Raw genomic sequence first — 16,470 nt, forward strand, 5'->3', positions numbered from 1 at the left:
ATGGAAGAAGAGAAACTGAGGAGAAGGTGGAGGAGATGGGACTCATAGGCTTCATTAGAAACCATCGTAATAAAAAGGGGACAAAACGTGCATTACAGTGTAATATCAAAAGACCCATAACCGCTCATCATAACATTCTCAAGTCTCTAAGTCACAGGTGACATCACAATGTAGAAGTTGTAACCTCTCCTCCTCGCATCCCCACAATAATGCCTACTGGGAGAACTAGCCACAACACCACATTTGGCTGTTTTCTATCCTGAAGGCATGGAGGTTGGAGAAAGGGTGACACAGGCTTGGCTCATCATTCCTCTTCTTTTTCTTTTCTGAATCTCTCATACAATCGGGAGAATGTCTGAGCTTGAGTGGTCTTCAGTGGAAATCCATGACACCTGCTTGATCATATAACCTTTATTTGTTTGCTTGTTTGTTTGTTTGTTTTATTTACAGAGAACTTCAGTAACCTCATGTTCTCTTGAACTTTAGAACTGTAACTTCTATTTTCCTCAATCATGAGAGCTCATAGCTTGTGGGAATTCTAGTGACAAGCAACTGGAGGATTACTGGATGAAAAGCTTGGGTCCATATTAAATGCAGAAATTCTCCAACCTCTCCTGCAGAGTGACTATAGTAGTTTTATTATAAGGATTGATTCCCCCTTGGTTTCTTTCTGTTAACAGCAATATTGTGGCCCATGAAATAATTTTGACTCTTCCTGAATATGAAGATCCTGTGAATATTTCAGGATTTTGGGAAACATCTGTAAATATTACTGACCCTTTGGAAAGATCTGCTACTCCGTCTGGACAACTCTTTCATAATTTAACACGAAATATTATAACCAGCTTCACTATTGTTAGTTGTATTTTGGGCCTGGTAGGAAATGGGAGGACAATTTATCTTCTGGCTTATTCCATTAAGAGGAATTCTTTCACCACTTACATCCTGAATCTCTCCATTGCTGATTTTGGGGTGCTCATATCCCTCATTATTGCAGTTATATTTGTGGGTTTGTCAATTCTATTTGCAAGAACTTACATTCTCTATACCTTTTTCTTCCTATTTTTTGAGCTCTTTTTCTTCACCTATTCTGCTAGCCAGTTTCTGCTGACAGCCATCAGCCTGGACAGGTGTGTGGCTGTGCTCTTCCCTCTCTGGCATCGCTGCCATCGTCCGCCATACTTGTCTGGCCTTGTTTGTGGCGTCATATGGACCCTCTCCTTCCTGCTCTCTGCAGTGCACTTCATTCTCCACCAGGCCAGGAGCTTTGGAAGTTCACCTTTGCTTTACCAGCTTATTGTGAATGGTTTACTTTGTACACCTCTCATGGTTGTGTCCACTGTGACCCTCTTGATCTATGTGGGCTCTAAAGCACAACGCAATCAAAGGAAGCTGCTCACCACCCTCTTGCTGGCTCTGCTTTTCTTCCTCCTTTTTTCTTTCCCAATGGATGCCTTTTATGTGATACAATATTTTGGTTCCCCTCATCCCGTTCTCATGGCCATTGGCATAGGATGTGCCTCCCTCAACAGCAGCATCAACCCACTCCTTTATTTCTTAGTTGGGAGGAAGCAGGCAGGAAAGGCTCTGCCCAGGGCCTCTCTGAAGGATGCCCTGCAAAGAGTTTTCAAGGATGAGCAGGGCAACCCGGAAGAGCAGAAAACCATGAAGGAAGACCAGTTGTGAAGAGTCACTGACATGGGATAGTCAATGTTTTATGCTAGTTTCATTTGCTAAATAATATGTGGTTTCCTTAAAAGCATACCAAATCGTTGTACAATTGCAAAAGACAAAAAGTGGAAACATTGCTGGGTGTATAGTTCCCAATGTGAAGAAGATGCTTATCAGAAAACTTCTCACTTCATATCATTCCATTTTCTTTCATAATAACAGCAACTATGTAGGAATAATTATTACTTCTTATGGCATGAAACTTTAAAAATGTGATTTTTTGATAAAATGATGTACCACTGGTATTTGTCACCAGAGAAACATAGGATGTATAAAGGCACCTCAAATCTTCGCTGGAAATGTGAACAACACGAAGGACGTTTTATCATGTCTGGTCTTTGTGTAAAAAAGCCAAATAGTTTTGGATGCAAATACACGCACTAATTCAGAAGATTTCAAGTACTAATATGCAATTAAAATGAGAGGTATTTCTTTTGGGACTAATGGACAGACAGCTAGAAAAAAGACATGGAACTTTGTTTTTATATATGATAACTGCAGTGAGCTTAATATCTGCACAAGAGTGGAAAAATTCAAAATATATTTGTGACTTGTGGTTTTGATGATTAGAAAAAAATAGATAATAGAAAAAAGTGAACTTTTTTTTTTGGGTAACCATAAAGTAAAAGATAACTTTGTAATCATGCCTGTATTTGCTGCAAACTAAATTGGAAGCTGCTGCTTCTATTCTTTCTATCTGTTTTTCTGCACTTTCATCTTTTTTCTTTCTATTTCTTAGTTTTCTTTATTCTGTATTAGTTTGTGTTGGTTTTTACCTTCTCTTTAAAACTTTAATAAAATTTATATCAAAAAAAAAAAAAACCAGAAACTTTAAAAATGTGTAGCCTTTATCATTTTAAGCATTTTTCTTTCTTACCCCTTTTTTAACCTTGGTCACCAAATTACAGACTTTAAAAGATTTAATCAGCCACCATCAGCAAGACTGTGACCTTTGTTTTCAAAATTAATATGTTGATACATTTTATTTATTTCTCTAATTTTCAAATGTGTTTATATTTTAAGTCAAGATTACTAGAGTTTACATCCAGTAATAGAAGACACATAACTCTCCTTCCTATCGGGCTTCATTCCTCAAAATCCTATGGTTCTGCCTCTTTCAATAGAAGCATCAACCCACTGATTTATTTCTTAGATGGACAAAAAAAAAAAGATTTTATTTCTTAGATGGACAAAAAAGGCTTTGCAGCTTTCAGTGACCAGCCCTGTGCTAGGAAAGAACAGAAATCTATGAGGGAAGACCAGTGATGATGGCCCCTTAATATGATAAAAGGACAGTTGCTAATGTCAAATTTTAATGTTTTAACCTTTCATTTTATCTGATAAAAGAATATAAAGTTTTAAAAAAAGAGGACAAGCAATGTCACTAATGAAAGGAAATACCCCCTCTAAAGCAAAGACAGGAAGAAATCTGGCTGTAAACATAGTTTCACAAAACAAAATATTACATGTATAATCCAAAACATTTCAGACTTAATATTATTCTATTATATTTTACAACAACATCTTTATTCATAACATTCATTATTCATAAAGTTTCCTTCTAGCTTTTCTTTTCTTTTTACTATGCTTGAAAAAATATATGACTTCTTTCATTCTAAATCTTTCTTCTTGCTACATGCTTTCCAAGTTTTGGTTAAGAATAACCTTTGTTGACATTTCAAGTCCGTATTTCTAAAAGGCCATGGCCTCCCTTGGAAATGTGCCAGGATGATGAGACCTTAGTAGACCTTCCCTCCCATCCATCACACTCATCTTGGCTATTTTTCTGTATGGCTGCCTCTGAATTTATAAATATGCCAAGCAGTGGGCTGTAAGCTTGATGATGAAACATTTTCTGAGAATAATAATGTATAGACCTAGTTGGGAAGCCCCTGGTTGCACTTCTATGTAAACCAAGCCCAGGAAGGTCTTGCATGACATGCTTGATGTGAAGATCGTCTCCCTATTTCTTCCAGGGGTTCCAGAGGACTCATTGGGATATGCAGTTGCTCTTGTTTAGTCAAGCATCCTTGTCCATGTATATATTCAGTAAAACACAAACTGCTTCAAGATGTTAAAGAAGAGAGTACACAAATGTCCATGGATCCATTAAGGATCTCTGTGTACTCCTGTGCTTTACACTCAAGAGTGACAGGCTTGTCTGCATGCAGATTTCACTCTTGTTCACTTTAGGGCAGAGAATTGGGGCTGCTGAAAGTAGAACTGAACCACAGCTTCATCAGCATGGCGGCCAATGTTTTCAACACCTTGAGGTCCACAGTTTCCCCACTGCACCTCCAAATGAATCAAAGGATTGTTTTTGTCCAGCATTTATTTGTATAGCTAGATATCTCTTGTGCACTCAGAAGAAGGAGATAGCAACAGGCTCTTCCCTTACCCATAGTTGGAGGCACAAGGCCCACAAAATATAGGTAGCACTGATCCTTCGTCAGTGATAGTCCGTGGTAGACCTGTCCTCTAGGAACTGATCAACTCCAGTTTTAAACTCCTCCACCTTAGTGGCCATCATGACACTTTGTGGTACAAAGTCTAAATCTTAAATATATGCACGATGTGCGAAGCATCTTTTGTATGTCCTAAATCCAGTCAGCTTCACTGGAGGATTACAGGTATTAGTGTGTGAGAGAGAGAGACAGAGGTCTCATTCTACACTTCAACCATGATTTCATATAGACATCATTGCCCCTCTACAAATGTGTATCCTAAGCTGAAGGGTCTTACAATCTCTAGCCGACCCTGTTTTACCCATCCTGGTTAGGAACTATGCTGGCCCAAGATTAAAATATATGCAAAATAACTGTGGGATGAACCTGGGAAAGCTACTGCTCAAGGATGACCTATCCTTACTTTGCAATCCTATTTCCATGCATCAAAACCTATGCTCAAAAAGACCACAGTAGTCCTCATTTCCAGTTATTGCCTCTGTGTTATTCATTCATAAACAAACACATGCAGGACCTCTGCAATCCGCTCTACATGGGGCTGCCTTTGAAGACCATCCAGAAATTTCAACCGGTCCAGAATACAGCAGAGTTTGTGTGTGTTGGGCAACCCTGTGTTCCTGCTGCTGTGAGTTGCATTGATTTCTTTCTGGGTGCAGTTCAAGATGCTGGGTCTCACTAAAGCCCTGTATGGCATGGGCTCAAGTTATGTGAGGGGTTACCCCTTTCTGAAGATGTCTACCTGTCACAGCATTTTCAGACTGTGGTCGCTCACATGTTCGGAGTCCTGCTAATGAGGGAGACATTCAAGTATCAGTAATTTCTTGTGGTCTTGCTCCAAAGAGTGTAGCCTCAACATCCTGCAGAGAAGATGATTTAATTTCTCACCTCCAAGTGTAGAAGATATACAGCAACTGCACCTTTGCTTCTTTCCTGAAAGGGTCAATTCAAGCAGAGGTATGTGACCAACACCTTAGTATCCAGTAGAAGAGAACATATGTAACTCCGGGCTGAACTGTGGAGTCCTGGGTGCTCTCTGAGCTTGGTTGTTTGCTTGCAGACAGTTCATTACCCACTGCACTTATGTCCTAACAGAAGAAGAAGAGATCAAGAAAATGGCAAGAATATACAGAAGACCTGTATAGGAAGGATAACAATATCGGGGATAGCTTTGATGGTGTGGTCAGTGAGCTAGAGCCAGACATCCTGAAGAGTGAGGTTGAATGGGCCTTAAGAAGCATTGCTAACAACAAGGCAGCAGGAGACAATGGTATCCCAGCTGAATTGTTCAAAATCTTGCAAGATGATGCTGTCAAGGTAATGCATGCTATATGCCAGCAAATTTGGAAAACACAAGTATGGCCATCAGATTGGAAAAAATCAACTTTTATCCCCATACCAAAAAAGGGGAACACGAAAGAATGTTCAAACTATCGAACAGTGCCACTCATTTCACATGCCAGTAAGGTAATGCTCAAGATCCTGCAAGGTAGACTTCAGCAATTCATGGAGCGAGAATTGCCAGATGTACAAGCTGGGTTTAGAAAAGGCAGAGGAACTAGGGACCAAATTGCCAAAATCCACTAGATAATGAAAAAAGCCAGGGAGTTTCAGAAAAACATCTACTTCTGTTTTATTGACTATTCTAAAGCCTTTGACTGTGTGGACTATAACACATTGTGGCAAGTTCTTAGTGGGGGGATACCAAGTCATCTTGTCTGCCTCCTGAAGAATCTGTATACCGACCAAGTAGCAACAGTAAGAACAGACCACGGAACAATGCACTGGTTTAAGATTGGGAAAGGAGTACGGCAGGGCTGTATACTATTACCCTACCTATTGAACTTGTATGCAGAACACATCATGCGACATGCTGGTCTTGAGGAATCCAAGGCTGGAGTTAAAATCGCTGGAAGAAACATGAACAATCTCAGATATGCAGATGATACCACTTTGATGGCTGAAAGTGAAGAGGAACTGAGGAGCCTTATGATGAAGGTGAAAGAAGAAAGTGCAAAAGCTGGCTTGCAGCTAAACCTCAAAAAAACCAAGATTATGGCAGCCAGCTTGATTGATAACTGGCAAATAGAGGGAGAAAATGTAGAAGCAGTGAAAGACTTTGTATTTCTAGGTGCGAAGATTACTGCAGATGCTGACTGCAGTCAGGAAATCAGAAGACGCATAATCCTTGGGGGAAGAGCAATGACAAATCTCGATAAAATAGTTAAGAGCAGAGACATCACACTGACAACAAAGGTCCACATAGTCGAAGCAATGGTGTTCCCCGTAGTAACATATGGCTGTGAGAGCTGGACCATAAGGAAGGCTGAGAGAAGGAAGATCGATGCTTAGGAACTGTGGTGTTGGAGGAAAATCCTGAGAGTGCCTTGGACTGCAAGAAGATCAAACCAGTCCATCCTCCAGGAAATAAAGCCAGACTGCTCACTTGAGGGCATGATATTAAAGGCAAAACTGAAATACTTGGGCCACATAATGAGAAGACAGGACACCCTGGAGAAGATGCTGATGCTAGGGAGAGTGGAGGGCAAAAGGAAGAGGGGCCGACCAAGGGCAAGGTGGATGGATGATATTCTAGAGGTGACGGACTCGTCCCTGGGAGAGCTGGGGGTGTTGATGACCAACAGGAAGCTCTGGCGTGGGCTGGTCCATGAGTCACGAAGAGTCAGAAGTGACTAAATGAATAAACAACAAAATATTATTTCTATTTCTGATTGTTAGCTCCTTAGCACTAACATGGGTGGCCCTATACATTTTTCAAATAAATCCATGGAAGTTTCCAGCTAGGCACCGGGACCAGAGCTTGATGCACAGCAGACATTGCCTTTTTGTGGGCTTTTATCTAAAAAGTTGAAGAAAAATGCTGGTTTTGACCTCTTAGAAGGGAAATGTAGCAAGATGAAAGATGAAATAATTTTATCTGCAAAATGTCACTTTCCTTCCATGTGCCTCTTTATCTTTATTTAATCATAGCACTCGCTCACTATCTGATATTGACGACGGAAATACCACCACTTCCAGGCACTTAGTGCCATAAGCATTTTCGGACTGTGGTCGCTCACATGTTTGCAGTCCTGCTAACGAGGGAGACATTCAAGTATCAGTAATTTCTTGTGGTCTTGCTCCAAAGAGTGTAGCCTCAACATCCTGCAGAGAAGATGATTTAATTTCTCACCTCCAAGTGTAGAAGATATACAGCAACTGCATCTTTGCTTCTTTCCTGAAAGGGTCAATTCAAGCAGAGGTATGTGACCAACACCCTTAGTATCCAGTAGAAGAGAACATATGTAAATCCAGGCTGAACTGTGGAGGCCTGGGTGCTCTCTGAGCTTGGTTGTTTGCTTGCAGACAGTTCATTACCCAACTAGGTAACATCATCAGTGCTGACTGATGATGTTACCTAGTTGGGTAATGAAACATCTCAAAGAGCACCAAAGACTCTACCCTTAATATCTTCAGAAGTGGGTGGGGTGTCATTTTTCATACTATGAGGAAGAAGACTTACTGTACCTCCACATGTACTCTGATGTGGAAAGCTAAGAAGGGTCACACCTACTTCGTGGGTGGAAGGGGCACCAACAATTCCCCAAGAACATTCCTCCTTCAAACAGTTCTGGCAATCAGAAGAACAGTCCAGTGTTCTTTCTTTTGATACCTATATTACCCTTTAGTTTACCGAGTCTTTTTTTTTTTGCAGAATGGAGGGACAATTTAATTCTTCAGCAGGTAGGAACAGCATGTGAGTTATGTTATATGTTATATTCCTGTCTCTGGGGGTTCTTCTGATAAAGAAAAGCTAAGGTGTTTCAAAATGCTTAAGGAGCTTAATTCAATATCCAGTCCCTAGCACCTGAAGATGGATCCCTACAATTTTTTTGAGCGGGTGGGAGGGTGATGGCTGCATAGGCAATTTGAGAACATACTATGATACAGTCACAAAATGGCTGCTGAGGAAATTACTCACTTATGAAATAACTCTCATGGGGAATGTAAGAGTACCAAAAAGTTGGTGCACCAGGAAGATACCTGCCTCTTCCTCTAGGCAACATCTTCCAGACTTGTCCTTTTGAGGGACAGATGGGATAAACTCAACCTATATTTTCTTCAAGAGGGCTGTGGAGTCCTGGGTGCTCTCTGAGCTTGGTTGTTTGTTTGCTTGCAGACATTTCATTACCCAACTAGGTAACATCATCAGTGCTGACTGATGATGTTACCTAGTTCGGTAATGAAACATCTCAGAGAGCACCAAAGACGCTACCCTTAATATCTTCAGAAGTGGGTGGGGTGTCATTTTTCATACTATGAGGAAGAAGACTTACTTTACCTCCACATGTACTCTGATGTGGAAAGCTAAGAAGGGTCACACCTACTCGGTGGAAGGGGCACCAACATTTCCCCAAATTTAAGAAAAACGAGGGCCTGATGCATTTTGGTGAAAAAAGATGAAGCAAGGCTTCAAAGCATAGCTTTCCTTTGAAAATTGTTTCTGTGTGTGTGTTATGAAATACCAATGGGGCAGAAAGCATAGAGGGCACCACAGGGGGTGATGATTGTCTGATTGGGATCTGGGGCAGCCAGAAAAAAAATATATTAGTGATTCTTTCTATGTAAAGCTTCTTTCATATGAATACAAATGAAGCACCCACCCACACAAACACACACACACACACACACCAATACACAGGGAAATATGGAAAAGGTTTCTAAAACACACTGGGATTTTGTCTGCCAAGGGTTATTGATTTAATCATACCTTGCTGTTACGACTTCCTCAGGTAACGGAACATACAGTATCGAGGGTTACAGTGGTCTCTGGACTTTTTACCAGGAGGCGTAAGTACGCTATAGAAAAAATATTTGCATTAGAACTCCAATGGGTTCTTAAAATTTGGAAAAGAAAATTTGTGCCCTGCTCTGCACATCTCTGCAGCCTTCATTGGCAGCATGTGTCAAGTTGGCAGTCTCCACACCAAAGATACTGATCTGGGGGGAAGAGAGTATAGAATAAGGGTTGTATAGATGCAATTGTTATGGTTGTACTGCACCTGGAAATGCATATTGTGCACACCTGGCCTCAGTCTTTCTATGGGTCTGTGGGTATGCATACTGTGACTGCGCAACACTTCAGATTCGATTTGCAAAAGTTGTTTTGGAGTATGAGAAAGTCCTTACTTCTTACCTGTATAGAATTCAGCAAAGCAGCTGCATCTTTCCCTGGCGACACAGTCCCAAAATAAGGCACATTTCCGTTCAAGGGTTGCAGATAATGCATCATTTTCCATTTGTTGTGCTCCAGAGGACTCTTTTGGAATCAAATCCAAAGTGTTGCACTGTTGACAGGTCTTCAAGTATCTTAGAAAAAGGGTTAGGAATAGAAGGTATAAAGGAGGGAATGGAAGAAGAGAAACTGAGGAGAAGGTGGAGGAGATGGGACTCATAGGCTTCATTAGAAACCATCGTAATAAAAAGGGGACAAAACGTGCATTACAGTGTAATATCAAAAGACCCATAACCGCTCATCATAACGTTCTCAAGTCTCTAAGTCACAGGTGACATCACAATGTAGAAGTTGTAACCTCTCCTCCACGCATCCCCACAATAATGCCTACTGGGAGAACTAGCCACAACACCGCATTTGGCTGTTTTCTGTCCTGAAGGCATGGAGGTTGGAGAAAGGGTGACACAGGCTTGGCTCATCATTCCTCTTCTTTTTCTTTTCTGAATCTCTCATACAATCGGGAGAATGTCTGAGCTTGAGTGGTCTTCAGTGGAAATCCATGACACCTGCTTGATCATATAACCTTTATTTGTTTGTTTGTTTGTTTGTTTTATTTACAGAGAACTTCAGTAACCTCATGTTCTCTTGAACTTTAGAACTGTAACTTCTATTTTCCTCAATCATGAGAGCTCATAGCTTGTGGGAATTCTAGTGACAAGCAACTGGAGGATTACTGGATGAAAAGCTTGGGTCCATATTAAATGCAGAAATTCTCCAACCTCTCCTGCAGAGTGACTATACTAGTTTTATTATAAGGATTGATTCCCCCTTGGTTTCTTTCTGTTAACAGCCATACTGTGGCTTATGAAATAATTTCCACCTGGTGGGGTCCAGGAGGTTACAGTCTGTTACTATAACCTTACAATAAAGGTAGTGTTAGTACTCATGGTTTGTGCTTCTAGTCTGGACTACCTCAAAGAGCTGACAAACCCCCTTTGATCCCAGTGTTCATTCACTGACTCTAGGTCAGTTATTCTTGCTCAGTCTACTTACCTCATAGGGTTGTATTTTGGGCCTAATAAGAGATAAAATGAATGCAAAGGAGACCTCTATCTATAATGCCACAAGAAAAGACAGAACATAATAGCAAAGAGCAATAAATAAGTGTAAAAAATAACATTTTAACCCTCATAGTCAACTGCTCTGATGCAAAGTGAACCTTTCTTACAGTTAATGTCATGTTTGGAGAAGTGAGTAGGGTGCAATTTTCATGACATGGGGAAGAACAATCAACCTCACCTCCATATGAATTATTCAGGTGAAAAGCTAGTTAGAGTGAGAGCTGCTTCTACTTGGATTGTAGCTCGTGATGAAATCCCAGTGTTACAGGAAGTTGAAGAATCATTCTGGAAGAAGGCAATATGAACTGCAATTCCGTACTGTTGCAAAGAACAATACACGAATGTGTCCATCTAGTCACCAGGATCTGAGTTGCACTCAGAAGAGACTTAGCTTTTTGGGGGCATCTTAAAAAATGTGGACAAATGGTGGCTTCTACACCACCCTCCCAATGAGAAATGTACCCAAATGCAAGATATTAATTATCTGCAAAATGTCATTTTAATTCCATGTGCTTCCTTATCCTTATCAAACCACAGCACATACTCACTATGTGATACTGACATTAGGCAACAGCTTCCTGCCGTTTAGCACTTTGAGCATTTTTCTGATTATTCACTCATATATTTGGAGTTTTATGAGAGAGTGAGGTATACAAGTGTTCGTGATGTCTTTGGTCTTGTTCCAAAGAGAAAAGAGAATAGCCTCAAAACCTACAAAGAAGCTGAATTAATTCTTCATTTTCAGTGTAGAAGATTCAAAGCAAATATATCTTTCCTTCTTTCCTGAAAGGATCAAGCAAAGCAGAGGTAGGTGGACCAGCAGCTTAATTCTTAATACATTCAGAAGTAGGTGCAGTATCATTTTCAGGATATGCAAAGAAAAAATTGTCACCTTTACATGTACTATTATCTTCAAAAGCTAAGAACGGTCATGCCTATTTTTACATGGGTGGGAGACCAAGAATGCCCTTGAATTCCACCAAGACATTCCTCCTTCAAATAGTTTTGATAGAGAAACAGTCAATTTTAAAAAATAGATTTCTAGATAGAGGGAGATAGAAATAGAGATCAAGATTTGTTTTCCCTTAGACCATAGTATCCTGAGTTGATTCTTTAAATACTAATCTGAACATCTAAAAAAACAAACACATTTTGCAGAATTGAGGAACAATTTAGTTCTTTAGCAGGTAGAAACAGCATGTAAACTACAGTACATTATATGCCATTTTCCTCTCCTTCCTTTAACAGAAGGGCTACTTCTGTTAAAGAAAACCTCCAGTGCACTAAGAAGGCAATGAGGTTATTTCAAATTCAGACTAACCCCAGATCATGAGTCCCTACTGTTTTTCTTTGCAGGGGGATGATAAGTGCATTAATTTCCAGTTAATTCCCATTAATTTGAGAACATACAAAGAGTGCACTCAGAAAATGGCTACTGAGGGAGTTATTCATTTACAAAATAACTCTCATGAGGAGCAAAACATTGATGTCCCATAAAGTTAGTTGGCCCGTCATCTCAGCAACATCATCCCAGACTTCTTTTAAATAACAGATGAGCTAAAGTCATCCATCATTTTCTTTCTTTCTTTCCTGTTTGAGGCCCAGATGCATATTTTAAAATAATGGTGAAGCAAGGCTGGGATGCCTAGGCTTTCTTTCAGTTATGTTTTTTTTAAATAAATGAGTTACTAGGTGGGACAAAAAGCTTAGAAAGCACTATGGGGTTGTATGGGTGATAATTAGGTAACTGGGTGTGGGGTAACTAAGTCGCTCTTTGAGTGAGATGGGTGGTGACTGAATTTGAAAAATAAATCAACAAACTAGAAAAAATATTAGGGAGATAGAAGATAGATAGAGAGAGAGAGAGAGAGAGAGAGATACAGATGGTTTAGATAGATATAGATGGTATATATAGATATAGGCAGTAGAGAAATAAATAGAGATATATTAATTCCAGGTTCTCTTGTCTTGTCCATGTCAAAATGATGTAGAAAGTGAAGGCCAAAGTGGTCCCAGTGGTGGTAGGAGCACTCAGGGCTAAGCTGGGAGAGGGTCTCCAACAGATTCCAGGAACAACATCAGAGCTCTCTGTTCATACATACACATGTACATATGCATCTAAATATGGAAAAAGGTTTCTAAAATGCATTAGGAGTTGGGCTGCCAAGTGCTACTGACTTGTTCCTGGTAAAGGTTTGAGCATATGGAATTACCAGTGCCTGGTGAGGCCCATTAAGGACAAAACTGCTCAGATAGTGCCTCCTACTGGTCACTAACAATTATGGCATCTGTTTCCACTTCCTTAGGTAATGCATCATTCTGTTTCACAATTAGCTATAATAGATGGCCTTCATACCAGGTGATATAAGTAGGCTATGCTACAAAGTCTGTGCATTATAGAGACAGCTGTCCAGTCAGTTCATAAAATTCTCGATGGAAAATTTGTCCCATGCTCTGCACATCGATGCTGCTGGAATGGGAGCCCCTTTTTAAGAATGAAGGTTTCCCCATTCAGCATGTTCCTAAAACTACAATCAGATTCCCAAGAAAGCTACTGAGAAAGTTTGGACTCAGTGCAGGAGGCCAACAAGCAAGGGTGTGGATCACCCCTCTTTGGAGAATTGCCAGGAAACCTCCATTCGCATCATGTGTGAAATTGGCAGAGTCCTCATAAACCAAAGATCCTGATTTCCCAAAAGAAAGATGGGGTGGAACTCAAATAAACAAAGAAAGATTGTGTGGATACAATTGTCATGGTTAGATATAGTTAAATATGTTGTGCAAGCCGAGCCGCAGTGTTTCTGTGTGTGTGTGTGTGTGTGTGTACACAAACACACACACACACACACATACTGCGGCATTGTAATGCACATGATTTGATTTGTAAAAATTGTTTTGGAGCATGAGAAAGGGCTAATTTTTATTCTTGTTTACAACTGTGTAAAGCAGCTTCTTCTGCAGCCCGGTGCCAATATAAGGCACATTTGCTTTCAAGGGTTGGAGATGGTGCATCATGTGCCCTTCAGCATGCTCCAAAAGAGCCGTTTGGAACCATACCCACAGTGTAGCACTGCCATAGGGTCTCCAAGTGTGTAGGGAAGAGAGGGAGGAAATGGAAGAGAAATTGAGCAGAAGGTGGAAGAGACGGGATTCATTGGGGTCCATTCAGGACCCTGATAGAGCAAAGGGAACAAAACATGCATGACAATGTAACATCTAATCCCTGGACATTCATACTTACACCGCATGACATACTCTAGTATCTGGGTCACAGGGATTGCGCTGTGACAACACCCATGCAGTTTGTCATGTTTCCTTCCCCATCCCCACAACAATAAACACCTATGAGGAGAATTTGTTACAAGTCTTGCATTCTAACACCGATTTCTGCATCCATTTGAAAACTGAACTGTGTAACGTATTTCACAGAAGAGGGACTTTTCGCTCAAGATATGGACAGTCCTTCTCAGCATGTGATCGGGAACCTGAAGAAAGCAGATTTCTGGATCACACAAAGAGCTGTACTTGGGTTCATCTGTTGCAGATTTCTTTCCTGAGGGCACGGAGGTCAGAGAAAAGGCAAAACAAAGTTGCACCACAGGTCCTTGCCTCTTCTTTGTTCAGTTCTCCATGTGATCAGGACAGCATCTGAACTTTGGTGGCCTTTGGTAGAAATCCGTGGCACCCAACTGACCACAAGCAACTATCTCAAATGGGGCCCCTATATAGGCCCACAACCTCTTTTTTTCCTTATACAGAAGCAAGAAGATCATGAACCTCATGTTTTAATTTGAACTATAATTTCTATTATCCACAGCTAGAATGGCTAATTATGGAGATTGGTGGAAATTCTAGTGAAAAGCATCTGGTAGATTTCATGTTTGGGATTATGCTGAATGCAGCAATTCTTCAATATCCCAGGCAGAGAAAGATTTTAATACTGTAGTTGCCTTCTCATTTTTTTTTAAAAAACAAGCTTTTTCAGCAATTTTAAAAAACAGATCTATATCATCGGTCTAGTTCTCTAAAAAAAGGCTGATTCCCTTGTTCTCTTTCTGTTAGAAGGTGTGTGGATCCAACTGAAATATTTTAAATTTAAATCTCGCAAACTGTTGGAGAAATAGAATCAGCCAGAATGAGGGCTGGGAAAAGGAAAAATTATCCCAACTGAATTAAACTGAATTTGACATATTCCCCTGTTACCCACACAGAAATTATAAACAAAGGTGGCACTAGCACATTGAGAGTCCAATTTTGGATTGTTTCTCCCTTCCAAGATATAATCAGGTCTTTAACCATTGCATTTGCATCTTTACAGAAATACTTTACTTCTCTAAGTTTGGGGAGAAATTTTAACCAAGTTCCTTTTTTTCTTTCTGTGGCTGTTTTTCACATTTTGCTGAATAAATTCTATTTTCTGACTTTACCTACATCATATGCTGGCCATATGTGAAACTGAATTCATCAAAGAAAACTTATTTTCTGGATGGCCTTGGTTTCCATTATCTCTTGAGAACTGAAAGAAAAACTAGGAATGTCAAAAGAAGAAGTTTTGGACCAATGTATTTTATGCTCTGATACATATTTGTCTTCCTCTTGAGTGACCAGCTGAGCTGAAGCACTGAGCAGGGTTCAGTTTTCAAGATTTGGGGAAAAGTGGTTAAGGCAACTTTCATATATACTATGAACTTGGAAAGGTAATTGGGATTGGATCTTGTCAGTACTTTGATGGGAGATCACAATCTCACTGTTGGGAGACCAACTATGTCTATGTTGTTGTTTTTTTTCACCTTATAACAAATGTGTTATCCTTTTAAGGTTTCATTGTCCTGGGCTGAGCATTTTAACCAGTTGCCCTGTAAAGAAGAACCTCTTGCAGAATGGAAGAACAAATTAATTCTTCATCAGGTATGAATAAGATATAAAGGAAATTATGTACCTCCCCCCCCCCATCTTCTTTTTGGGGTTATTTGGGGCCTATTTGGGTTATTTCTGAATCCATCAACCTCCAGTACCAGGACATGACCTCCACAGCATTCCTTGTTTGGTCTGGGGTCAAGAAATCCAACTAGGCATCGTCTGAATATTGATGATGCCTGTCCCCATGTCAACAGATGACAAACTATGGTTTAAATATCCTGAAGCAGCTTTTTGCTTCAAGTACAGAATATTAATATTCCTATTAAATGCATTTAGTATGCATGGCTTACATGATCTAAATTCAGTATTCAAACTCTAGCACTAGGTTAGAGTTCCCCACCATTGGAGAATGATGGGCAAGAATACCTGTTTAGAAATAAGACCTTAGAGGTAACATAACCAGTATTAAGAAATGATGTACCAGAATGCCAGAAGTCCTGGCATTTGGGCTGCTAAGTGATGTGGGCTATGGTAATTCCCTTACCATTCCTTTCTTCTTTAGGCCTCCGCTCATGAATTACAGTAACTCCTTCTTTGATCCCACATGGTTAATCTGGGATAGCCACATGAATATTGAGTAAGTATGCTATGGTTTTAAACTTTTTCAACAGGGGATTCAATAAATCTATCCAATCATTTCGCAAAATTCAAAAAGAAAAATCAATCCTCTGCTGTACATCAACTCTGTTAGGGGAATGGTTCCCCACTGGGAAGAATAAAGGTTTCAAACCTTAGTGAACTATTTAACACTGTTGCGGTTAATAGCCTTCATAAACTAAGGATATTAAGTTGTCCCTAAATGAAAAAATAATAATTTATTCTTCTGGCTCATTGTTTATCTAAAAAACTTTTTAGACATACTGTAAGTGCTGTCTAAAACTTGTCTCAGACAAGTTTATTTCTGCTTAAGTTCTTCAATGGCTGGGCCTGCATTTGGTTTATCTTGGTTAGTGAATTAACCCATTTTCTGGTTTTACATGATAAACTGAACCACAAACAA

At 40.0% G+C, this 16,470-nt stretch overlaps 1 protein-coding gene across 1 annotated transcript; it reads left to right on the forward strand.

Moving 5' to 3' along the window:
- Positions 1-1,686, forward strand: LOC134494750 (proto-oncogene Mas-like). Its single transcript, XM_063299997.1, has 2 exons — positions 1-26; positions 681-1,686. Exons 1-2 carry the CDS (start codon positions 1-3, stop codon positions 1,684-1,686), a joined length of 1,032 nt encoding a protein of 343 aa, XP_063156067.1.
- Positions 1,687-16,470: the final 14,784 nt, after the last annotated feature.

The sequence above is a fragment of the Candoia aspera genome, chromosome 3 (genome assembly GCF_035149785.1).
Source record: "Candoia aspera isolate rCanAsp1 chromosome 3, rCanAsp1.hap2, whole genome shotgun sequence".
Taxonomy (NCBI): Eukaryota; Metazoa; Chordata; class Lepidosauria; order Squamata; family Boidae; genus Candoia; species Candoia aspera.